The 25,512-nt window shown below is 44.6% G+C and overlaps 6 protein-coding genes across 13 annotated transcripts in view; 3 read left to right on the top strand and 3 right to left on the bottom strand.

Annotated features, from left to right (window-relative positions):
- Nucleotides 1–636, bottom strand: part of LOC108151647 (phosphatase and actin regulator 4) — a 108,744-nt gene extending 108,108 nt beyond the window's left edge. Inside the window, exon 1 of one of the 2 annotated variants that reach the window (XM_017280361.2) lies at nt 38–636. In XM_017280361.2, coding sequence (XP_017135850.1) covers nt 38–149 — 112 coding nt within the window. In that variant the 5' untranslated portion in view covers nt 150–636. The remainder of the gene's footprint in view (nt 1–37) is intronic. The other variant, XM_017280366.2, reaches the window with a different exon arrangement.
- Nucleotides 637–1,373: 737 nt separating this feature from the next.
- LOC108152302 (integrator complex subunit 10) lies at nt 1,374–3,581 on the top strand. Its single transcript, XM_017281528.1, has 3 exons — nt 1,374–1,573; nt 1,632–2,682; nt 2,748–3,581. The coding sequence occupies exons 1-3, from the start codon at nt 1,374–1,376 to the stop codon at nt 3,390–3,392; spliced, it is 1,896 nt and encodes a 631-aa protein (XP_017137017.1). The 3' UTR covers nt 3,393–3,581.
- Nucleotides 3,523–4,630, bottom strand: LOC108152305 (mpv17-like protein 2). Its single transcript, XM_017281531.2, has one exon. The coding sequence runs from the start codon at nt 4,477–4,479 to the stop codon at nt 3,583–3,585; it is 897 nt and encodes a 298-aa protein (XP_017137020.1). The 5' UTR covers nt 4,480–4,630; the 3' UTR covers nt 3,523–3,582.
- On the bottom strand, nt 4,238–5,379 carry LOC108152306 (mpv17-like protein 2). The gene has a single exon (XM_017281534.2). The coding sequence runs from the start codon at nt 5,364–5,366 to the stop codon at nt 4,680–4,682; it is 687 nt and encodes a 228-aa protein (XP_017137023.1). The 5' UTR covers nt 5,367–5,379; the 3' UTR covers nt 4,238–4,679.
- Nucleotides 5,380–5,455: 76 nt separating this feature from the next.
- On the top strand, nt 5,456–7,956 carry LOC108152304 (GPI mannosyltransferase 3). 2 transcript variants are annotated; one of them, XM_017281530.2, is made up of 6 exons: nt 5,456–5,645; nt 5,724–5,937; nt 6,002–6,469; nt 6,531–7,112; nt 7,170–7,413; nt 7,504–7,956. In XM_017281530.2, the coding sequence occupies exons 2-6, from the start codon at nt 5,810–5,812 to the stop codon at nt 7,639–7,641; spliced, it is 1,560 nt and encodes a 519-aa protein (XP_017137019.1). In that variant the 5' UTR covers nt 5,456–5,645; nt 5,724–5,809; the 3' UTR covers nt 7,642–7,956. The 2 variants fall into 2 exon arrangements, with proteins under 2 accessions (XP_017137019.1, XP_017137018.1); XM_017281529.2 differs by having other exon boundaries at nt 5,457–5,645; nt 7,170–7,956.
- A 1,722-nt stretch (nt 7,957–9,678) lies between these two features.
- LOC108152191 (rab11 family-interacting protein 4B) overlaps nt 9,679–25,512 on the top strand; it is a 39,131-nt gene continuing 23,297 nt past the window's right edge. For 2 of the 6 annotated variants that reach the window (XM_017281341.2, XM_017281338.2), the window contains exons 1-5: nt 9,679–10,388; nt 17,374–17,525; nt 17,601–17,919; nt 17,980–18,048; nt 18,995–19,039. In XM_017281341.2, the coding sequence (XP_017136830.1) occupies nt 17,390–17,525; nt 17,601–17,919; nt 17,980–18,048; nt 18,995–19,039 (569 nt within the window). In that variant the 5' untranslated portion in view covers nt 9,679–10,388; nt 17,374–17,389. Of the gene's footprint in view, nt 10,389–17,373; nt 17,526–17,600; nt 17,920–17,979; nt 18,049–18,994; nt 19,040–22,495; nt 22,621–24,114; nt 24,328–25,512 lie in introns of those variants that run through there. The other 4 variants (XM_017281343.2, XM_017281342.2, XM_033386450.1 and 1 more) reach the window with 3 other exon arrangements.

Raw genomic sequence — 25,512 nt, 5'->3', positions numbered from 1 at the left:
AAATACTACCTATAGATAACCAATATGAAATACCCACCGTGTTGTGGCGGCTTGGCGGTGCCCGTTGCAGACACTTGTTGCTGCTGCTGCTGTGTCCCAGATGTTGAGGGCCCTTCTCTGGTCGCGGGATCTGTTTTAATTTCTGACATTCTATTTTTATTACGTACGAATTTGGTTCCTTCAACTCTGACTATACTCTTGGAATGTCATTGCTTAGCAGCATGACAATCAAAATCGGCAAGCTACGTTTGTATCAACATATATATTTGGCGTGTGCACCAAGTCTTTCCTTCCAAATAAGAATGAACACAACTGTTTGACATGACTGTATTTATAGGGAAATTGTCTGTTCCTCTATACACACATTGATTCCGGCGAATAGTTTTTGTTTTGTATATCCAAAAGATTTTAGCGATGTGATCAGCATCCCCGCATTGATCATCTCTCACTTCCGCGCGTAGGCCCACGAATTATCGCTATTCGCTTGGTCACCGGCATATTTCACAATGTTGACCGCATCATCGTTGCTCATTTCATTTGTTTAGTATATTTAGTTTTAGTTGCAAAAATCACACGAAGTTAAAAAAAAAAAAATATATATATAAATTTCGCATCAGCTGTGCCACTTGTCGACTATCGATTAGCCAGGGCTGTAAAATACTTAAGAGAGCTGTGTTGGTTAGTGGCAAATATATGAATTATAGCTGGATTAATTAAGAACAGGAAAATAAACTAATAAAATAAATAGCCAGAATTATTCAACGGAATCTCTAAATTGAGCAATATGAACGACTATCCTCTTTCGTTTATTTGTTTTGACCCATTTCGCTAAAACCTTCTTTTGTTTGACCTATTTCGCTAAAACCTTTTTTTAGACAAGATCCAATAAAAGCAAGTATTTAGATCAAGCCAGTTAAGTAAAAATTGATTCATAAATCGTATAAAATTATGTGGGCATGGCAAATTGATTTATCTAGCTAATAATATTTGACGGAATATCAAAATTGAACAATAAGAACGACTATCCTCTTTCGTTTTTTTTGTTTTCTGTGTTGTTTGTGCTCGAGCTGTCAAACCATCGATAGTGGCGCCACTCAATAGTTTTGATTCAAAAAATCGATACTATCGATACTATAGTATCGGGCTCATAGAACTAGAAAAGTTAAAAAAGCCATTAAAAAAGTCGCTATTTTTTTAATGAATGTATAAAGGGATCTTCAAGTTTTTCGGTTGACACCACTGCACTTTTCAAAATCAAAGTAGAGAAGGGGAAGCGACCGATAAGAGCTCAATAGTATCATAGTATCGATACTATCGATGGTTTGACACCTCTTCTGCCGGCTAAATGATTTGTTGACAAAAAATAAGAAATAATGGCCAAGAACGAGGAAAACGAATTGTACATGGTTAAGCAGGCGCAGAGTCTGCGAAAAGAGGATCCCTTTGCAGCCAAAGCCTGGATAATCACGGCCAAGACGCTGTATCCCGCTGCATTCAATGTGCAGTATGAGGCGTACCTCTTTGAGCGCGATGGCAAGAACTACGAGGAGGCGGCCAAGTGTTTCAGTGTCATGTGAGTAAATAAGACAAAATCAATGAAATATGAATGAATCAAATGAATGGGCTTGCAGAGCCACCAACTTTCCGAATCAGCATACAGAGCTGTGGCAGGAAATAAACGCCCTGACCAATGCCCTAAGGAACAAGCGCGAGAACACACCGGAGCAGGAGTTCTTTGTGAAGATGTACAAGCATTTGACGCCCGATGTGCAGCACAACATATTCATGCATACCATCAACCACTGCGGCGACGATCTGGAGCAGTGCATCAGCATCTATATATTGATGTTTAGGAAATTCCCCATGTCGGTCACAACGCACGCTCCGCGTCTCCTCGAGCTGTTGGCCGAGGGCATGACAACGGATCCGGATGTGTATCAGCGCATACTGGTCGAGGATGTGCTGCCGATGATACAGCACAAGCCCCCCGAGCTGCCTCCAGTGCTGGCCTGTAGGCTCTACACCAACTCCTTGGAGTATTATCTGCGTCAGATAATGGAGTCGGAAACGGAACCTACGGACCTCTGGAAGACTATATTCAAAGTCCTAATGCTCTGCGGCCAGATGATGGGCTGGGAACCATTCCTGCCCTTCAGTAAGCAGGGCAGCCAGAATGTATACTGGGAGAAGCTGGTGGACATCCTGTCCGCCAGTCCACCGGGCAGCTCCAAGGTGCTCTTCTATGCCACCACCCTGTTCATCTACTCGCTGCATGGCTACATACGCAACTGCCGACTGCGCATCGATGATGCGGACGTCAGTCATGTGCTAGTCGAAGGCTTTATTGAGTGGGCGCCAGATGGCGACGGCTCTGAGGATCAGACCATGGAGCCGCCCAAGTTCTCGTTGACGACGCCCCTCAGTCCGGATCTGTCGAATGCCTTTCTGCACGCGGCTCAGTGCTGGCAGCTGCTCAACACGGATCAATTTCAGCGGGACTTCAGCCAATTGATGGTGGCCCTGCCGCTGGCGCCATGGATATCGCGATTCCTCTTCGATCTAGCCATTTACTTTGGCCATCGCGACGAGGCCAACAAACTGATGGGGGAAATGACTACCCAGAGCAGTTTGGTGCAGAGCCTGCAGATCCTCAGTCTCAATCTAATGCAGGGGAGCATGACTGTAAGTAGATCGTGTCCGGTAATCTGGACGCTTATCTTTATCACGGTTGTCTCCTTCCCCTTTAGCTCCAGGGCTTCCAGTGCATATTGAAGATTATTGGCGAGCTGCCCGCCACAAATGGCCATCTGTTGGAGAACATGACGCTCAAGGGTCATCGTCACATGGTCTTTCTGCCCCTCACTCGAGCCGCCCTCGTCCAATACTGCACGGGAGCCATCATTAGTCGCATTAGCCGCCAGGTGTACGAGCCCAACTGCTCGGATCGTCTGCTTGGTGATCTCCTGGTGCTGCAGCAGTTGAATCTTCTCAACGACTTGCGGCTCACCCAGCAGATCTTCAGCGTGATAAAGCAACGCAAGTCGTTCAATCTGCGCATCCTTTCCACCTACATCATTGGCATCGATTTGATTGAGGAACTCTCGCACATATGGAACTCCCAGGTGGAGGATTCCAATTTCGAGCTAACTGGTTCACCCACAGGGGTGTCGAGCGGTGGGCCAGCCAGTGCTGGTGCGCCGGCTCGTCGCATCGGCACTCGGGGAGCGGACAAGGGCGCCAGGGACGAGTTTAAGACCATCACCAGGCAACAGATTGCACGCTGCAATGAGAATATCATCACAGTCCTAGCGAACTTCATCACCCAGGAGCAGCTAATGCTGGCACAGCATATCTTTGGCATCCAACCCGTGGAGACCATCGAGATCAAGTAATGTGACAGGCAGGGGACTAGATTAGATAATAATGGGGGAATAGTGTGCGCTATATATATATATTTTTAGCTGTACTAATAGCCTCTTTCTTTTCTTTAAACAAATGTGCACAAATAATTACACATAGTCGTCGTAGACTTAAGAATTTAGATTGGATCGTTTATCAATATCACAAAAAGTACTAAGGTGTTTAGTGCGTTTTCTTCGGTGTGGCTTTGTCGTTTGCTGTGTCTGCTTCCGATTTTGGTGCTGTTGCCGGGGGCGCTCTTAATCCCTGGCTGAGTGATTCAACGAATGTTGGTTGTGTTTCCTGCTCCAGCGGCAAATGTATACCGAAGTCATGCTTCATGTAGGAAATCAGAACATTGTAGACGGCCGTGCAGATGTTCACGAACGTAACGCGATATTTGGTGTCCAGGTAACGAAAGTTTAGATACTGTGCCGCCGGCCAGGTCATCCAGTCCAGCAAATATATGTAGGGGAATTTCCCAATCAGCTCATTGTTGGTGCACTCGAGCGTTTGACCCTCCAGATAGCACACGGAGTAGAAGAATATCAGAATGCAGGCGGGCGACATGACCAGCTGGTCGATGAGTATCTTCTTGGCAATGTTCGTCATGGTACGCGCCGGCATAATGCGATCCATCCAGTTGTAGACGTAGTGGTGGAGTGGTCCCTGCAGTGCTCCGGCTACAAACATGCGGAGCATGCGATCCGTATCATAGCGATCGTGTCGCCGCAGTCCCCTGCGATACTCGTACTCCTGGGCAATCACATCGCCGACGACCATGAGCAGGCCGGAGCCCAACACATTTGTGACCAGCAGGTACTTGCCGAACATGTTGCTCCACGCCAGCTTCGTCCAGCGATGGAGGAGCAGTGTCAGGGGCTCGCCCGTCTTGCCACTGATCATTCGACGGCCACATGCTCTTCCAGCGATTACATCAGCAGGTACTCGTGTGCGGATTCTGGAGAGGGCTGTGAAGGAACGCTGATGGACGACAGGCACATCGATTTGTTTGGCTAGGAGCGGCCGGAGCGGATTCGGGCCCCAAGGCAGCAGCCGTACGCAGCGGATGGACAACATTCTGCACTGCACAGCCTACAGGCGGCGGGCAGACAATTCAAAATTAACGCTCGTCTCCCTACCGTCCTTCTTTCCTCTTTGTGTATTGTATTCTTTCTCTCTTTTTTCCATTTACGTTACGAAAGTGTTGCTGTCTATCATTGTTAAGGGTTGATTTGAAATGAAAATCGATGAGTGAGGGGGCAATCGATGTATGGATTCTAGTCGGATTTTTCTTTTATTTCAGGATTTTGATTATGGAGGGCCCAATCGTGCTTTATATAAGAGAGCAGGACTATGTACATACAGTTGGTCACGTTTATGAAGACCACACGATGCCTGGGATTGAGAAAGCGAAAATTCAGGTACTGTACTGCTGGCCAGATCAAACAGTCGATCATCCAGGTGTATAGGAATTTCTCGCGAATTTCTGCATTAGACTCCTTGATTGTTTTGCCCTCCAGCAGGCTGGATACATAGAAGAACAGAAATATATATGTTGGCGACATGAACATCTGATCGAAAAAGATCTTCTTCACTGCAGTAATACGTTTCGAATCCGGCAGGTATACATCTAGGTGACTGTAGAATGCATGCTGCACTGGGCCAACAGCCAAACCCGTTAGGAACATGCATCCCGAACGGTGAAAGTCGAACAATCTCTTATGAATGGCTCTTTCATATTGTTGTGTGACTGCGTCGCCGGCCACCAGCAGAAGTCCGGACCCCACAATATTCGTAACGGCCAAATATTTGCCAAACATTTTCGCCAAAAAATTGTTCCAAATTCGCCCCCGGCCATAATTTCGGGGGAGGCTTGTTGCCAATACTGTGGCTGGATGCTTTTGATGGATGAGCAAACGTGAAACGGCGTTTCGCATCGGAGCAGTGGAAACAATGTGCCACATAACTGCACGGCGGCTCCCTCTCTGGCGATATATCGATATCACTTTCGAAACGGTTCACAGCAGCCCTGCGCAGCACCACGACAGCGTCGGCGTCGGTCTCCACTTTTGCTTTGGTCCTCTATTCGCGTTATTTATAGGCCGCCAAAAATTGTGTCGTTTCGTTTTCGTCGCTAAAATAGAAAAATATTGTGAGAATAAACGACAGTGTGTCGTCTTTTAAATCGAATATACACGCACCTCGTCGCCACGGCCGACCTCTGACGGTGGCCGCTTTTTAAGGTTAGGTTCGATTGCGGCAAACAACAAATGTCCAAAATATAAATATGTAAATGTACCAACGTTCATTACTCATTTCAGTTGACAGCAACGGCTGTACTAACCTGACCAGACTACCACACACGCGCTTTTCCCTCGCAAGAAGCGTGTGAGCGCCCCCCGCAGCGATGAATCTGCTGTACGTTTTTGGGCTGATTCTGGCCGTTCGCTTGGCTTCCGTTTTCGTTGTGAAGACTTATTACGTGCCCGACGAATACTGGCAAAGTCTGGAAGTGGCCCACAAACTGACCTTTGGGTAGGAGACAGCGACAGCGACAACCACTCCAACGATTATCATTTATATATTTTTTTTTTTTCAGATATGGCTACTTGACATGGGAGTGGGTTCAGGGCATACGCAGCTATGTGTATCCCGTGCTGATTGCCGGACTGTACAAACTGCTTGCTCTGCTCCATCTGGACAGCGTTCAGCTGCTGGTGCTGTTGCCGCGCATCCTCCAGGCCACCTTGACGGCCTACTCCGACTATCGCTTCTATGTGTGGACCGGCAAGCGTAAGTGGGCCTTGTTTCTGATCTTGGTGCCTTGGTTCTGGTTCTACACTGGCTCCCGCACGCTGGCCAACACCTTGGAGGCATCGCTGACCACAATTGCGTTGAGCTACTTCCCGTGGTATGGCGAGGGAACCGCATATTTGTGGCCCGCTGCCATCTGTTGCTTCTTGCGTCCCACGGCTTCTGTGATCTGGCTTCCCCTGTCGATCTATCATCTCCGCAAGAGTCGCCAGTCCGTGGTGGAGTTGATCCTGAAGCGTTTCTTGGTCATCGGGTGAGTGGTGGAGCCTTTTTTGGGTAAATGTTGGTACTAATTATTGTGGTTTTTCTTTCAGCTTACTTGTTGCCGGCTTGGGCATTGCCATCGACACTTACTGGCACGGCCACCTCATTGTGACGCCGTACGAGTTCCTCAAGTACAACATCTTCAACAACATTGGCAGCTTCTATGGCTCGCATCCGTGGTATTGGTACTTCACCGTCGGCCTACCCACAGTTCTGGGCATCAACACTCTCCCGTTTATATACGGCATCATGGAAACAGTCCGCAAATCGGAAAAGTACGAGGTTAGCAAGCAACTACTGATTACCATTTTCCTCACACTGGTCGTGCTGAGTACGGTGGAGCATAAGGAGTTCCGTTTTGTGTCCTCGCTGCTGCCCTTGTGCCTGTATGTTTGCGTGGATGCCGTGTCCCGCTGGAGCTACCGTGCCTCGTCCACAATGCTCTGGTGCAGCGCATTTGTGCTTCTATTAGGAAATGTGCTGCCCGCCTGGTACTTGAGCACGGTCCACCAGAAGGGACCCATCGATCTGATGCCAAAACTAAGGGATATTGCCCAGGACTATCGTGATGAGCGCGAACACCGGGCTAACATACTCTTCTTAATGCCATGCCACTCGACACCGTTTTACAGGTGAGTTTTATTTGGACGTCTGTCAATCCTCAAGCTAACCTTTGCCTGTTCCTGTAGCCACATTCACGAGAATGTTACCATGCGGTTCCTCACCTGCGAGCCGAATCTGAAGAATCAGGAGAACTTTAAGGATGAAGCAGATCGCTTCTATGAGTCTCCCAATCACTGGCTGAGCTCACACATACCGATCCATCCTCGCACTGCCCTGCCCACTCATGTGGTGCTGTTCGATTCGCTAACTGAGAAGATTGGCGACTTTCTGGCAAACTACAAGCTACTGCACAGCATCGAGCATGCAGAGGTAATCCAAATGGATGAGTCCCAGGCCCTGTTGAACGATTGGTCCAAAGCCCTGGGCGCCCAGCCACCTAATCTTGCCTCTCTATTGCAGCATCGCCAGTTGCGCACTGGACGTGCCATTCAGGTCTATCAGCGTCTGCTGAAGGGCGAAGAGAATACGTTTAATCGTGACCAGCTTCCGTCGGAGCAGGACATTGAGTCGCAGATCTTTGATAATCGTTTTAATTAAGTAGTTTATGCAAGCCGAAAAAAGAGACTGGCAAAGAAAGAAAAACATAGCCCTCCGTTCAACAGAAAGAAGACAGATTAATTTAATACAAAACAAATATTTTGTACACATTTTTGGCCTTAGGAAAGTTTTTAAAAAATAGACGAGAAAAGTGAGAGAAAACTTGCAAAGAGATTAAATACGCGATTTTGTGTACTTCGTGCTCGTGTCTTATGTTTTAGAAAATAAGAATAAAGGTCTAAAGTGAGGCAATATATATTTAAACTGTCCTTTGCTTTAATTTCTCAAAAATAAAGGTTCAGTTGGTGAAACGTAGAAATGATTTTTAATTTATAGCCCAGTTGACATGTTGGTGGATGATATCCTAGGATCTCTTGAATGCAGAAACTAGTCAGTCTCAAGTCAGTTTTAAATTATTTTTAACGATATTTTGAAGATAGTGTTTTATTTTGAAGGCTTAGAGAGACCGAGAATGAGTATTGGGATCAGGATATACAGGAAACTAATTAAAAGCATGAAAAGCACGTCTAAAACAAATCAATTTGAGACAATTTTTTTTTACAAATTTCGTTTTAAAAACAGTTTGGAAAATAGTATGTATCTTAACATTAAATTAACGAAATATGGTATAAAATGACCATACTCCGGATGATGTGCAACAAGTGCAACAAAATTCCGACTGTTTTTTGTAGACTTTTTTTTAAAACCTTGTTTTAGTCAACATACAATAAATGGGAGTACTTAAAAGTAGTTAATCTTGTAGAAAATTTATTCATTAATGGGATAAGGGCTGAGGGATCTAGTTAGCCAGCATTATTCAGCGGAATATCAAAGTTAATCAATAGGAACGATTACTCAATTACATTTTTTTTTTTCTTTTTCGCTTAAACCTTTTTTAGACAAAATTCAATACAAGCAAATATAAAAAATTGACCAGTCACGTATGAAATTGATTCATTAATTGGATAAAAATATGTGGGCAGGGCTGAGAGATCTATGTATCTAGTTATATTCCACGGAATATAAAAATCCAGGAGCATGGTTTCTAATCCTTGACGGATAACGATTAGCCCATTGTAAGCCAAGGGGGTAGTGTAATATATCACCGAAATTAATAAAAATTGAATAATTTTAGCGCAGTTCGATATCGTGGTTTTTTTAAGTTCAGAGGAAGATGATATGAATCTACAAGAAGAATTTCCAATCAGTAATATTTGCCGCCATTTACCTCAAGTCGTTGAACAGTTTAAATAGAGGGGGGTTAAATGGGCTAAGGTCGATATAGGAGCCTATATATACAACTATATTGTTGTTGAGGCACTAAAATTGAGGCAAAAACAATCATAGCAGGAAAAGAAGTATTTAAAATAAGCCAGTCAAATAGAAAATTGATTCATTAATTGTATAAAATTATGTGGGCAGGGCTGAGAGATCTAGATAGGTGGTAATATTCCACGGAATATCAAAATCGAGGAAAATGGTTTCTAATCCATCACAGAGAACGGATAACCCATTGCAAACCAAGGGGATATTGTAATAATCCACCGAAAATAACGAAAATTTAATAATTTTTTCGCAGTACATGTGAATGATATCGTGTTTTTGTTTTAAGTTCAGAGGGAGATGGCATGACTTTACAAGAAGAATTTACAATCAGTAATATTTGCCGCCATTTACCTCAAGTCGTTGAACTGTTTAAATAGAGGGGGGTTGAGTGGGTTAAGGTCGATATACGCGACACTATATTGCTGTTGAGGCTTAAAAATTGTGGCAAAATCATTAAAAGCAATCGTAGTAGCAGGAAAACAAGTCAAGTATTTGAAATAAGCCAGTGAAGTAGAAAATTGATTCATTAATATGATAAAATTATGTGGGCAGGGCTGTGGGTCTTATCTAGCTAGTAATATTTGACGGAATATCAAAAACGAGGAATATGTATAATATAACTTGAACTCGTCAGTATATTTACGGTATATTTTTACATTGAGATGGTATATTCTGGTATATTTCTAAGGGTCGGACGGTATGGTTGTCTCACAAAAATTTTAGCCGCGAACCATGAAACAACAAGACGGTGCCGTTTTTTTTTGAGAATTCAGAGAATTCCGTTGATATCTCAAAAAAATATCTATATTTTCCGCTGAAAAAATACCACCTAAAATATCGTCAATCACTCTCAAACTTTCGCAAATTTACGGTTACTGAGGTGCAGTCGTCGGCGAAAAAAATTGAAAACTGCATTTAAACCAAACGAAATCAGTCGGGCCTTTCGACAAACAATTTTCGTCGTTCGGAGCGAGCCAGTTTAGGCGGAAAAATCAGAGCCAAGATTGGTGGTTGCCAACGTTACGCACGCGTACAATACCTTTGCGAGACCACAAAAAAAACACCTATACGAAGCGAAGAGTAAAGAAATGCCTCTAACCTGAGTGAAAGTGCTGCAGTTAACAATATTTTTTTTTGTTTTTGTATATTTTGTGCAACACCAACAAAAACAGCAACGACTACTTGTTCTACCTGTAGCAGTCGTATCAAAAATCTATCCACCGCCGTCCACCCTAAATCCATCTGTTGCGCGCTGCTGCTCTGCGGTTCTCGTGTGTGTGCGTGTGCGTCTTTTTGCATGTGTGTGTCAACGTTTGTGCAAAAATTTGTTTCTTTTCTTTAATGAAATTAATGTCTTATTAACGGGTCTGCTGCTGTCACTGCCACTGCTGCTCCAATTGGATACCAACATATTTAAACAGGTGCGTTAGCCTTAAGTGTCTCTAATCTCTTTAGCGTTCCCAAATTCGCTGCAAAGCTGCCAGGGCAAGGCAATTAGCAACAACAATCAGTGAGAATGACAGGGGAGACTGAAACAAATGAGGAATGTAATAATTACAGGTAGAAAAGATACATCTCTCTACTAAACAACAGAGGAAGATTGAGAAGTTGACGAGTGTATGCCTTCCTCACCAATGTAATTATTGATTCTTTAACTTTTTGATCAGGAATACTATACTTACTATATGTATGTATATACATATCCAAATACTACCTCAATGTCTTAATCTCCCTCTCTCGCCAGCTTGCGAGCACGCAACGTTTACTTAATGCTTATTGATTCTCAAACTGAGTATTCCCCATTTTAACATTGTTTGTTTTCGTTTTTTTTTTTTGGTTTTTTGGGGCAATTAAATAAATGACTCGGGGCTCTGTTCGCGTTTTATGTGTGGGACAGTTGTAACATTTTACCAAATGCGAAAATTCGCAATTGTTTTCGGTTTTCCTCTCTCTGTATTTGCTTTTGCTTTACTCTTTGTTGTTGCACATTTGTGATTGTTGTTGGTTTGAGCCAGGTTCGTGCCAGTTGGTGCCGTCGTTGACTTTTTTGTGCTGTGGGGTTTTATTTTAGCTGGATTTGCTTTTGTCTCTATCGCTATCTCGTTCCCCGCTCACCTCATCCCTCTCCGTTAGTTAGCGGCCTGAAGTTGAGGAAGTTTTGAGTCTGGAAAGAGAGCGGAACAAGTGTTTCCGGATTTCCTTGAGGGACCACCTGCCACAGGACAAGATCCTGGGCACATATTCCACTCAACGAAGCATCATCCTCTCATCCTTTTCCGCCTGTTGTAATCGGAAACCCACTTCGGAGAAGATGGAAATCTGTAGTAGCAGCTGCTTCCTCTTGCCCTCACCCTTACCCCAGCCCCAGCTCCAAACCCAAACGCAAGTAGTTGCACATGGTGCTTCCCCATGAAATTTGATATATTTCGTGTCCATTTCCATTTCCCCCATAAAATCCATTTTGGCCTCTGTTTAACATTGTTTAGGGCGCCCTCTAAAATTACAGCTATGCATGTGCTCTGTGCAGCTAGCTGCTATCTCTCTCACGCTCTAACGGTTCTCGTTTCATATTCGCACTTTGCATATTCTGGCTAAAAGCAACAAAACGGCTCTGAAAATAAATGTTGCCTCGTTTCTTCTGCTGCTTGGAATGGGTCGCCTTGGCACAGTTATGCGGCTTTGCTCATGTTTTTTCTTCATTTTTCTTTGTTTTTGGTTTTTTCATGCCTAATTGCTTATGGGCAAGAAAGACTTCAGTCTGCAGCCAAATTTGGGCGATCTTTCAACTCTTGGCGGGGCAGACAAGGATCAGGTTTCCCAATTTCCAATTTGGCTGTACTAAAGGATACACAGAAGCCGCCGGGAAGGTGAATTTGCAACTAAAACATATCAGTAGTGGACCCCCCCCCCCCCTGATAATTACCAACAATCTTATGTTTATACCAGTGGGGAAAAGGCCTTAGCTCCCCAATGGGGGGCAGCTGTCCACCAGTGCAGTCTTCACTGTAACCGATTGACAGCTTTTTACTCGTATTGATTACAGTAATAAAAGTTTGCAGCCAGCAAAACCCCTTTCAAAACGTTTACCAATAACACTCGTACATAAATTAAAAAAAAACAGCAAATTCTCATTTAAGAAATATTATTAAAAAACCTTTTGCAAAAGCGCATTAAGTGCAAAAGTAAAAGCAAAAAAACAAAAAGAAAAAACATTTAAAAAACCGCAAGCTAAAATTATAATTAATTATTTGAACTTCAATTCAATGCGATTCAAGGTAAACAAGTCGAAAAAAGATTTTGTATGGCTTTTTTTATTGTATTTATTTTTTGAATGTACGCTTTTGTTTATATACAAGGCAAACGACGAGAACGAACACTCGTGCCAAAGCAAAAGAGAACGAGCGAAGAACGAAGAAAGAAGGAAGCAGAAGAAAAGCCAGAAATGCCAGAGCCAAGGAATGGGAATCGTGTCAGTCAGCAGTTATTTAGAAGAAGAAGCTCCCGAAAGCTCTGCCAACTGGCGAAAGAGCGAGAGAGCGGCAGAGGCAGAGGCGAGCGAAAGAGAGATGCAGCGACAGACAGAGGTGAATGATGGTTGAAGCTGATTGAAGAGGAGAGCAAGATGATGTCTTTTCCCCAATTGACACTGCAATTGGTTTGGACAACCTGAAAGCTCGTTGATCGACTGACTGAATGACTGACTGGCTGGCTGGGAGATTGACATGGAAATGAAAACGAATTCAAATGCAATTCAATCAATGTGGGTCAGCGTCAGCACAGGTTCCTTCCCCTCTGGCTCCACCTGCAGGCAGTTCAATGCACCGAAAGCAGCCCTCAAATGCCGACTAGGGAATACCCTATCAAAAACACACACTTGGATGTGATAAATGTCAAAGTTTTACCTATATTCTGGCATAAAAAACAACCGATTGGCAGAAGATCCAGCCATGTGCTTATGCCCTTCGATTACAGGGTATACAAAAGAGTGTGTGTGTGCGTGTGTGTGCTTGGTTTTCTCTCGTGTAATTAGTGAGGAAATGCTGTTGGGGAATTCATCTAATTCCGTGTTTTGTTTGGTTTGGCTCTACCTTTTTGAAGAGCCCGCATCCGAGCGATGGCCTAAGTAAATAATTGCGATAAATGCAGCACGAAAAGAACTCACAAAAGTGACAGGGAGAAAGGAGAGGAAGGAGTGCTGGATGCATGGTCGAGGGTAGGGGGGGTAGTAGAGGGACTGCCACAACTTTAAACAGGTGTCGTCGCTTTTAATGACAGTCGAGGCCCGCCGTCTGGAACAAAGTCTGTCCTCCCTCTCTCTCTCTCTCTGTCTGGCATGGGTTTTTTTTCATCTTTTGTCGCTGCATCGCATACTACTGCTATCTAGATACATACATATGTACATGTAAGTACATCTACCTGTGGGGAGGGGGGGAGACTTCCGTGTTTATGTTTTACTTTATATTTTATTAAAGGTTGTTGTCATTGTGGAAACATTTGTCTGTCTGAAGCTTCAACAACTGTTGCTGGATACCATTCAGTGCTTTTAAAACTGTAAGGCCGATAATAGTAGTCTTTTGTCTCTCTAGAGGGTTTTTCCATAACTTCTTCTGTCTCTTGGCGCTTACCCAACAAACTATGTGTTGATAGGTCCCTCCTTGACCTGCCCCTCGCAAGGCCTCTCAGACATGTCTCTCTGTCTAGTGTTCTACCAATTGGTATTCCTCTCGTGCCCCATCTCCTCGAGGAGCTGGGTCTCGAGCACGCCCGCCCCATTATTCATTCAGGCATTCAGGCATCCACCAAAAACCTGACATGGAATTTTCGCTTTCGGATCACAGCTGGCTTCCGCCCTGGAGAATGTTAAGCCTCCGGGGAAGAGCACAAATTAGCGGGAACTGCCAACGAAACATTCACCAGAAATCAGAAATAGAGTCTGAAAGAGAGAGAGAAGGAGGAGGAAGGGAGTACCTCCCCTGTCCTCCCCTTCGGAGGTGCAGACAGTTCCGGGCATAAAAATAAAATTATAAAACAGAAATATGTCAACAGAGGCGTTAAGTAAATGGGATTTGTATTTTAGTAGACGCGGACGTTTCGAGCAACTAATTGATTTTAAAGTATTCACAGGCGGTGCCACAGTGCCGCAGTGCCACAGTGTGTGTGTGTCGTACAGTGCGTTTTTCGAGCATAAGCTTCAAACTTTCCGCTTAAGCAAACTACAGTTTGAACAACAGTTTGAGAGCTCTGATTAAGTCGCTTACTTCTCTTCATTCCCCCCCCCCCACGTTCCCCTTCATTTCACTCCCTCGGTTGACCCAATTTTCTCCGATACCGATACCGCTTCAAGTGTTGTAACAGAATTTTCTGTTTTCCTTCTTTGTTTTTCCAGTTTTCCCAGTCTGTATTTTGTATAATTCATCAATATTGCTTCAATCTATTGGGTCTCTGATTGTTTGTCGTCGTGTCGCTTGTTTTTGTGGGCGTTTTGTTTGCTTTTAGAGGGCGTTTACCATGGGGATCGATCCATGGGGCAGCCAAAGCTTGTCCACGGGTATTCCAAATCAAGTAAAGGTGTACCCTGTTTTGCCTCGAAGGGGATCCCAGCAGTAATAAGCTGGTTTTTAATGTGTTTCGTAATCAATCACCATTATGACTAAATGAATATTTAGTCGAAGGCACGTTCAACGTTTGAAATGCATTTCGGTTGAAAGAAATGCTCGTTTCTCAGCGTTAAACACGTTTTCCAACACGGAATTTGCACGCTGCCAGATTTGTCTTGCCGTTGGATAAGATTTTCCTCACTTGACTCGACCAAAACTAATGGGAAATGGAAAATGGGAGATCGGTGCAACAGCTGTGCGTTTCTGTAGTTTACTTATCGATGCAATCTCTCGAGCAGGTAGTTCGTGGGCAAACCCTCGAGATGCTGGCTGGCATCTGTTTGCCACTTGAGCAAAGGATCTTTCGAAATCTCCGTCTATCTGCCTGTCTCGCTTTTTAATTAAGGGTTTTCATTGGAATTTCGGAACTGTTCTGTTGAAGTGCTCAATCCACTTTCGTTATGGCTCGAATTCGATCTAGCCCGTTCTCCTATTCATCGCCCATATGGCCCTGGTCCATGTTCTGTATTTTTGGTGGTACGTGCAGTTCCCCAAGCCCCAGGCATTATTACCACATCACAACATCTGCATAATTAGATATATAGACAGATAGATGGATGGATGGGATGGGATGGATTACATGTGTGTGACAAAACAACCAACAAAAGCAATTGAATGGGATAAGAATTACGGCCTCCCTGGTACACTTTCCACCCATCTATGCCCCGCACTTATTGTGTGTGTGAGGCTCTCTCATCGGATCAATTTTTCAATTGTTTTCTCGCACACAAGTTCAAGTTTATTAGTCACACACAAGGCAGGGGGGGGGCGGCATGGGGCATGGCAGCTGGTCAAGTCTCGGATAACATCTAATAAAAATAAAACTGAAACTCTGCTGCAACGCCGCGGCGTCTGTGCCTGTGCCTCCACTCAACCCACTCTCTGCTTCGGAACAACTTGTTCTATAATTAAACAATTCCATATACAGTTATATACTCACTCGAATGACTGAATGGAGATCTCCCAACCCCCCCACACACGTTTTTGATCTTTAGCATATGGCTAATGAATGATGCGGCTTATGAACTGCAGCGCCCCTCTGCCCCTCTGCCGCTCTGCCCCTTCCCCGCTCAGAGCTTTATTCCCACAATTCTTTATTCATTTATTTGTACATATAATTCATCAGATATCAGGTGGCGAGAAGAAGCTGCAAACAAAGGAAAACTATTCATGGGAAATACTCGTGCAATATACGGAGTACACACACACACACACACACACACACCGAGAGAGAGACAGCTAGAGACGAGTGCAGCCAAGTTTTGCAGTAACGGAACCCAAAGCGGATTGGTCTTTTGCTGTTGGGATGCTGCTGCTGCTCTAACTGAACTTCTTTGGCACATACCCTATCAGGGGGCAGCATCTGCAGCATCCGGCTAAGCTTCGACTTGTCTGCATCCCAGGGTATCGAAGTCTTCGATCCACCCAAGAGCATCTCTTGAGGCCCCAACCAGCTGCAGATGCTGCCGCTGACACAGATTGCCTTGGCTGCTACGCTACGCTACAGTGCGGTACAAAAACCTGTAGCAATCAGTCTTTGGCAGCTTAATCAAGTGTCATAGCTGCCAGCGATGTGAACAGCAGAGGGTGGCAGCTCTCACACACGCCCCCCCTCCCTCCCCACCACCCATCCTCTTATGCAAAACCAACAAAAAAAGAAATATCATTGCATAAGTGGAAAAAGTTTTAGGGGGGGGTTGTACATTTCTTCTTTGTTTTGTTTTTGACTAACTTTCATCGATTTTTTCAGTGCAATTTGTTGGTGTTTTTGGTTGTTGGGTTCGGCCAGAGTTCGTTGCTCCCCGTGCGCTTGGTACTCACTCAGCCGCTCTTCACCTCTTCGCTGAATTGCTGTGATTTTGCCCACCCGTACGAGTACGAGTATCATTATTTCCTTTTGCTTTCTTTTGAGCCACATATATCTGCTCATTATGGCATTTTATTCCAGCTGGAAACGCTCTGCAGACAATCGATATTTAATCACAAGTTTATGGTTAGTCTATTATGAAATTGTTGGCCAGGAGGCTCCTCCCTCATGTCAATCCATATAATTTGGAGTAATTGAAGTGAAACTTCAACTGGTTGAACCGAAAAGGTTAGAGAGGACTCCTCTTTCAATTTGGATCTTGTTGTTGTGTCTTATCCCTTTCCCATGAGTGTTGGACATACCCCTAATCCCTCTGGAGAACGTGGACGTTGACCCACTTACTCTCTTACAACTAACGGCCCTGACATATCAATCAGACACTCCACCAATTGTACCAACAATATTTATAGATTTTTCTATGCGCCCAAACAATCCACTAAACCCCCAATTCGGTGACAATTCAAAAAAGAAACGAAAGCGTGAAACACGAAAAAGAAAACCAGAAAATGATGGCAAGGCAGAGCGCCGACAATTATAGAAGAAATGAACTCGTATCGTGGGTAATTACTCACGCCCAGATCGGGAACCTCTCCCCCCTCCCCCCTTTCCCTCTCGAGCCAGTCATGCCCTGGAGTAAGGGGTAATTGCTGGAAGGAAGTGTCCACAACAGACCTCGACCCAATTTGGTTTCCCTTGGTCGAAGTTTGACCAAAATCGGAAGTAGAAAGTGCACCTGTTGCACGCGTTGAGCCCCCCGGAGGGTTTCCCCAGAATTAGGGCTAAACATGAATGGTTTGACAAGCACTGGGACCTGCTTGCCAGGCACAAAGATTCCTCTATTCCGAACTTCTTTGATAAATGTTTAATTTTTGGTTCTTTCAGCTCTTCCACACTCAAGATGGCGCCCATGCCGCGCATTCAGCTGCCCAACAGCCCCAATGCGGCCATCAAAGCCAACACAAACAGTTTTCTCTATGCGGAAACCATGTCCGGCGACAGCAGCCCCACGCCCAGCAGTCCGCCCTCCAGCACAGGTACAGTACCACCCGACCCAGCGATGACCTTTGATCGGTCTTGGCAATAATCAACGTTTTTTTTTTTTTTTGTAGCGGGCGTTGCCAAATCTCAGTGTTCGTCCTTATCCGATGGCGAGTCCTTCGAGGGCTATGGCGAGAACGAGTTTCCCGCCCAACTAAGGGAAGGACGGAATGGCTCCAATTCGAGCAACAACAACAACAACAACAACAGCATCAGCAACAACAACAACAACAACAACAGTAGCAACAACCACGTCAATGGCAACAACAATCTCAGCGTGGGAAGCTCCAATCACAGTGGACACTCGAACGATGGGAACAACAATCTGAACGCCAGCGTTGGCATCGAACTCGATCTGGCCCCGCATGCGGGCTCATCCACGCCCCAAGAGTGAGTCGAATCGAATGCATATCCATTGGAACTTCGAATTAACTGTCCTGCCATTTCCAGCGATGACGAACTGAACATTATGCCCCGAGACAATTGGGCCAGACGCAGTCTGAGACGCACACCGACAAGGTAAACCCACACTCCCACCACCACCAGTCCATTATTCACTCGCTCCACTCCCAAAATGGATATCGAAACGAATCAAATGCGAATCTCTACAGTTGTAAGAAATATGTACATACATATATAAGGTTGCACACATAATCAGGCTACTGACTACGTAATGGCCATAAAGCTGCCCCAACCAGTCGACAGTCCAGTCCCAGAGACTTCATCAATTCAAAACTCTAGTCTCAATTTGTCCGTAGCAAAAACAACAACAAAAAGCCACACTATTTGAATATTTAACCTTTTCTGTGTGTATACACATGGATGTGGCATTAAAATGCATACAGAAAACCAGTTTTTTCTATGCTCGTCTCGGCCTGGGCCGCCACAAGCCGTGATTCATGCGTGGCTCCGTCTTCGAGTCGCAAATCCCAACACAGTCGGTGCTCGTGGAGCATGCACATGTTTTTTTGGTGACCAAAGTTGTTATAAATAATACACATAAATATCCCAATTATGTCTTGGATATCCAGTTAACATTTGGTTAAGCAACTTAGCAGAGTTTTGTTCATTGAATACCTCCAACATTTCCATCAGCCGACGTCTGTTAAAGCAGTCCAGCTGCAAGGTATAATGGAAAAGGTGGTGGCACTGATTTGGAAATTGAAACAACGATCTTAGGTGTGCAAAACGTTTTCAAAAGAAGAAACTAATTCAAGAGTCTTTTCTCTAAATATTAATAAAAGATCAGGGATTATAGATAAATATATTTAAAGTATGATTCATCAAATCGTTGATTGGGAAGTAATTACAAATGGAAGAGAAATAGCAGAGCAGACAAATACTTAAGGAATTTTCAAATTTTCTCGAAAATGATTACCTCTTTACACCACAAACTAAAACTTTAGCCAAATGTGCACTTTTAGCCTTAATTTAAACCTTAAATTGATGAATATTTTTCTTACAGCAATCCCGATAGCTTATCGCAGCGTCGTTGGGGCTCCATGAGACAGTAAGCCACAAATCATTATTCCTTTGGGTTTCATGTAGAATCTGCTCACGCAACAAACCAACAAACCATCTATCTAACCTCTAATCTCACATTTTTGGCCCATTTTGGTTTCGGCTTACATATATTGTACATAAACAAATTAATTACTCAATTGGTGTACATTTAAGGGAACTATTTTAATATTTTCAGCATCAAGAGCATTCAACAAATGTATTTTTATTCGAATTTGTATCAAACCTTTTATTTTGAACATTTTGATTGGATTTTCTCCCTCCCAACTACAGTGGCTATCAGGTTTTTCCATCTTTTCCGACCACTTCAATTGTTATACAACCGAAATGTACAATTGTGGCTCATTTTCAAGAGCTTTCTTTCGGCCAACCCAACGCCCCGCCCCCAAAATGGGGCCCATCATAAAAGTTACACACAAAATTGGCACATTTCTGGGGGCTTTAATTGCGAGACCAGACCAGACCAGACCATAATAAATATATCAGATTAATGGCGAGAGATTTTGCCGGAACGAAGGGAAATAAATGAGAACTTTGAGATGAGATCTCTGCGGCTTCCTTGATAGTTGGCGTTCTGCTTGGAGTTCACATGGAGAGGAGACCTTGTTTCCTGTTTGCCCTCTCTCCCCGGGCCAAAGCGGTTTGGCTGCTTTTGCGAGCGCTCTTCTCTCGCCTTTGCGGAAAGGTTGAAGGTACACCGAGTACCCATAAAATGCGGGCCTGGCTCTAACCAATCTCCTTTTCCCCTTGGTTCGGCTTGAATTGGCCTGGCTTACAAGTTTCACATCGCTGTCTCTCTCTCTCAGGGGTAGTCATGCCATTGGAATTTGCCCAGAGAGCTCTTGCCTGGCTCTCGCCTGGCTCTGGCTTTGTCTGTGGCTCTGACTCCGGCTCTGGCTCTGGCTCTGGCTCTGAGGAAGTGAGGAGTTGGCGGCACTGAAAACAGGTTTGACTTGAGGCAAGGCAATTGTTTACTCTTCAGAATTTAGGCCGACACTTTTGTCAAGTCGCGAATAAAATTGACCCAAAATTCACGCCAAGATGGATGCTAGAGTTTGTCCACTGCCGCCAGGCTTTCATCTTGAATCGGTGTGGAGTATGCCCGGCGATTTCCCTCCGTTCAAGGCGTGTTCAGATCAGTTAACCCTTTCCCAGGCCTTAAATCGTTGCCAGACCCTGGTGTTCCCAGAGCCCCCTCCCTCCCAGTGCTCCCCCTTGAAGTTGTCATGCAAATGCCTTTGTCTTTGCCCAACTGCTGGGAATTTGTTGCCCCTCGGTCTCGGTCTGCACTTGGCATTCAACAAAAGAGCGATAGGAAAAAATGCACTTTAAGAACCGAAGAAAAATATACAGATATTTATATCTGAAAAAAGAGAACATTTACAAATTTCAATAAATAAAACAAGTTTTTATTTTAGATCTATTTAACTCCTAAGACTGAAGATCTAGCAGATGCCTTATTTGATGATAAATTGCTATCCAACCCCTCCATAAAAATGCATGGATTACCCTTCCAATCTGGCTTATATTTCTTCCTCCATTTACATATTATTGAACAATGCCTTAATGCCACAGATCCGTCTTCCGAATATCACGTATTATTGAAAGAAGGCTTCTGCTCAAACTATAATTCTATCGCTCCTTTTCCCACTTGAATCTTTTCTAAATGATCTAACATTAGTTATGACAACCCACTTGCTGGTGGGCAATGCTCAAGAGTCACACGCCATATCTACGCTTATCAGTCCAGATCCAAGGGCCAACTCGAACTAGCCGCATTCCCAACCTGGCTCGAAGCGGCAACAACACGCCAAAGAAAAATAAACACAGCAGAAAGAGAGAAGAGAGCCGCGCCGAGAGCGCCAGCGACTGCTGTGGGGCGAAAGGGTTGCGCCGCTGCTCGAGCATTGCCGGACTGCTCAAGAATGCCCGTTCTGTTAGCCGAGGCACCCCATACCGTTACCGCTAACAGCGCGCACAAACCAGGGGCCATCTGGCAACTCTTTCGAGTAACAGTTTTTCCAAATAGAGAGGCACCTGCAGCATTGGCTTTGTGCTGCCCGAGAAAGTCACTCAAATATAAATACAAGGGGAAGGAGAACGAGTCCCTGTCGCTGCAGTGGAGCCCCCGCAAAATGCCTCCATTAGGTGGCGGGGCGGACACCTTCAGGCTATTGGGGGCCCCCGCAGACAACTGGCCTGGTCTGGGAGAAGTAGAAAGGGAGACAATTGAAAATCCACTTTTGTGTGAGCTTGGAATCGTTCAAAGGCTTTTCCCAGGGTCATTGGGGTCCACTGAAACGGAGGGAGTAGGAGAAGCCTGGGCTTAAGGTCGGAACTAGAATCATTGATGATTTGTTCGAATTGGGACACCCTTGTAACCCATCCAGACTGGCCAACGGAACCTCTGACAAAACGTTGGACGGCGTAATCAATGCAGAAGATGAGTTTTGGAAGACTTCACTGATAACTTCTTCAGATATTTGCGGGTCACGAGTTGTTCCATTGACAGCCGCACTGGAGTTTCCTCTGACACATCATCTGGCTGATCTTCATCTAAGAAATGTAATTTCTAAATCAATTCGATAGCGGGAACAGAGTCCCGTCTTCCCGTTGTAGAGCTGAACAACCTTCAGCACACATCAGCGTGATTTTGAATTCCTCTAATTCCTTCATTCTTCAGGATGAATACCCGTTTTCCCTCATTCCGATCATTTTCTCCTTGGAAACCTTGGAAAGGCCTTTAATTGCTTTCAGAGCTCACCCTTTCGGGTTTTTTTTTTTCAATTGTCTCCCATGGGCCGCCCAACCTTCGGTGCACTTATGTATGCGCCTTCCTTCCCCCTCTCTGTTTCTCCCAGACCAGACCAGACATAATTACACACCTGTCTGCGGCTTGTTTTCGGGGGCCCCCAATAGCCCGAAGGTGTCAGCCCCGCCACCTAATGGAGGCAATTTGCGGGGGCTCCACTAAAGCCCCCAAATACGGCAGTTGGCAGCATCTCAGGGGCTCGTTCTCCTTCCTCTTGTTTTTATGTTTTAGTGACTTTCTCGGGCAGCACAAAGCCAATGCTGCAGGTGCCTCTCTATTTGGAAAAACTGTTACTCGAAAGAGTTGCCAGATGGCCCCTGATTTGTGCCCGCTGTTAGCGGTACCGGTATGGGGTGTCTCGGCTAACAGAACGGGCATTCTTGAGCAGTCCGGCAATGCTCGAGCAGCGGCGCAACCCTTTCGCCCCACAGCAGTCGCTGGCGCTCTCGGCGCGGCTCTCAGCTCTCTCTGGCTCTCTGTTTCTCCGTTTCTCTCTCGCCCCACACACTTGTTCGCTGCTCTTTCTGCTGTGTTTATTTTGCTCTGGCCTGTTGGCCTGCTGGCTGTTGTTGCCGCTTCGAGCCGTGTTGGAGAATGCGGTTAGTTCGAGTTGGATCTTGGGACTGGAAGCGCGTGCGGGCAAACGTTTTCTGTTGGCGCTTTTTCGCCGATTCAATTATTTATCAAATCCCGCACAGAGAGTCTGTGACGAACAGTGTTCCGGTGGTGTCTGCGTTGAAGAAAAAAATAGACGAAAAGTACGTGAAAGTGTGGGTTTTGGGACCAGACATCGCGGCGAATGCGTCTGCGAGTGCGAAATATTTGAGCAAACTTAATTGTGATTTTTGTTTTGTTTTTTTGGTTTTGGCCATAAATTTCGCTTTCCATGGAATAGAAAACGTATTTAATTTGAGCAGTGCGGTTTTATGAGATTTTGTACATAGTTTTGGGCTGTTGTAGTTTACACTTTGGTAGTTTACGGCGTCGTCACCGTCACGCCTTAATGGCCCGAGCCCAAGCCCAATGGCAGTGTCTAAAAGTAAAACTACAAAAGCTACAACAATGCACCTTCCCAGGCGAAACTACCAGGCAGTATCTCTGCTCCATCTCCTGCTCCATCTTCGGCGAGTCTGTCTCGTTCTCTGCACGTGACTGTTGGCCGGCTCTCGGGAGGTCCACGCCCTTTTGTGATGCACTTTTCCCCATCCCCCCTACCCCCAGAGTGAAACAGGGACACACCTGAGAAAAATATGAATTTCTAAACTGAACTCTGAATCAATGACCAGAGAAATTGCAGATTCCTATGACTTGCTCAATAATAGCCTGTTTCAACACCCTTTGGGACCACAAGACGAAAAGCAATTACTTCAATGCAGGTCTTCGGGGCAATCAAATCGAACCCATTGCCGCATTTCCACATTTCCACGCCGTGAGAGACCCACACTCTCCGCCGTGGGACCTTTTTTCACGCCCTGTCGCGATCCATCAATCAAAATCGAATCGAATCATCTTTAGAGCCTTAATTACCCGTGGAGCAGCCATATAAATGTTACCCGTCAGTTGCTGCACATTTTCATTGTTAGTTGGTCAGCGAAGCCGTCTGTAGTCTGCCGTCTGTAGACTGCAGTTTTCCTTTTGATTTCGCTTTCGGAGAGCTTTTAACGACGTTATCAGAGCGATGTTTGGCCACAAGAGACGCGTGTTCGTAAGATATTAACCACAAGACGCCACAATCGGTGTTCGGCTTGAGGGGATTCGTAATGAAAAGTGAAGTGTGGCCAGCCGCCCCAACGATCCACAATCCGATCCGATCCAATCCGATCCAATCCGAGGCGAGGCCTCCTCCGTTTTCCATTGCGAAAGTGTGTCTAATTTGTCGATGATGGGTCCGATTCCGAGTCGGTTTCAATTGCGGTCTGCGTTTTTCAAATAAAATTTCCTTTTCTGTAGACCAAAGAAAAGTGAAGCTCCAAAGAGCTGATGCAATGCCTGCGATGAAAACTCTTCCAGAAATCATATCTTTTAATACCCAAATATACATGATTCCAAGTGAAAGAAAATGGTCCTAAAATGCACTACAAAATAGTACAAAAATGTTTCAAAAATATTTAAAAACTAAATCGTACTTGAAACATCTTCAAAAACATTAAATAATCCCAAAATAATATGAATAATCCAAAAAACTCAAATAATGGATGTTTTCCGTGGAACTCCATGGCTAAGAGGGCCCAAAGAGTGCTGTAATTAATGCTTATCCAAAAGCCAATACACCTTATCGGTTAAAGCCAACAAAAGCGACTCAATGACGTCCACAGTGCGGACAATGGCGATAAAAACTGATGGCCAAAACAGCTAACCGAAAGATAAAGATAAACCTCCGCGGAATCTCACATTCTCACATAAATGGATGATGAGTATTTTGAGTACTTTCCCTATGACCGTCGTCGCAGTCATTTGAGAAAAAAGTGCGTATTAAAATCTTCATTTCACCAAGTTGTTGTTGTTGTTGTTGTTGCACTTAGTGGTTATAAAAATACTCGTAGTATTCCTAAGAATTCAGTCAGCAGTCAAGAGACACGCCCCAAGTCACTGCCCACAAATACTTTCCCTTGTGGCTCGGTCATTGTTTCTTTTGAAAAAATGGCAACAATCGCGACAATTTCTGACCCCCGAATAGCTTGGAATTTTTCCAAACCTTTTCAAAAGAAATGATCCGTGGCGTGGTTAAAACCCAACAATTGCTGAGGATTTAAGGGTTATTTATGAACCCTAGAGATTGTACTTTCAGAGATTTCTATGTCTTTTCCCACATCAAGATCATGTTTGACAAACTCTCTCTCTTTCTTTCTTGCCCTTTCTCCAATCCGAGGTTTTAATTAAAGACTTTAGACATTTTTCCCTAATTAAACTAATCAAAAAAATACAAAAAAAATACATAAGAGGCCGAAGTCTATATACCCTAGTATTTTCCTCAGTTTGTTAAGATTTTCTTTTAGCTTTTTTTGTTCCTCTAATGAGACAGCAAACCTGTCTAGAGCCCACCAAAAAAAAGCTGCTTTTAATAGTTTCAATTAGTTGAACTTCCCAGGCACCTAATGAGGGGTTAAGGGAGCGCAGAGGAGGAGCCAAGTGAGTGAGTGAGCGAGTGAGCGAGGTGTTTCTGCACCTTTGGGGCAACTAAAGAAACAGAAACAGAAACCGTAACCCTAACAGTAAGTCACGGTGCATTGAGGCGTTTCGCTGGGAACAGACTTTTCTGCAATAGAAAACTTGATTTGGGCAGGCCAAAAAGAGACCGAGAGAGAGAGAGATAGAGCGATAGAGAGAGGAGTAGTAGTTGTATCTGGGTCAGTCGCACCTGACTGCGACAGGTGCTTGTCCGAAATTATTTTAGTCAGCTTTATTTGTGACTTGTTTTTTTTTTTTGCATAATCCGATCGTGATTGATTGACTCTCTTGGGGATGGGCAAGGCAGAGAAAGAGCAGCGAAAGAGCAGCGAAAGAGGCAGAGAATAAAGAAACAAACTTGACTCGATCCATTGTCTGTTTGTGGCTTGAATTTAAAACAGCAAAAGTTCAAGAAACTTGCCACCTCTAGACGATTATTTAATGTTGCTTACTTTTTGTTTTGAAAGGCCCTCTGGGGAGCA

This window comes from Drosophila miranda, chromosome XR, assembly GCF_003369915.1.
Source record: "Drosophila miranda strain MSH22 chromosome XR, D.miranda_PacBio2.1, whole genome shotgun sequence".
NCBI lineage: Eukaryota > Metazoa > Arthropoda > Insecta > Diptera > Drosophilidae > Drosophila > Drosophila miranda.
This window is presented reverse-complemented; position numbering and strand designations above follow the sequence as displayed.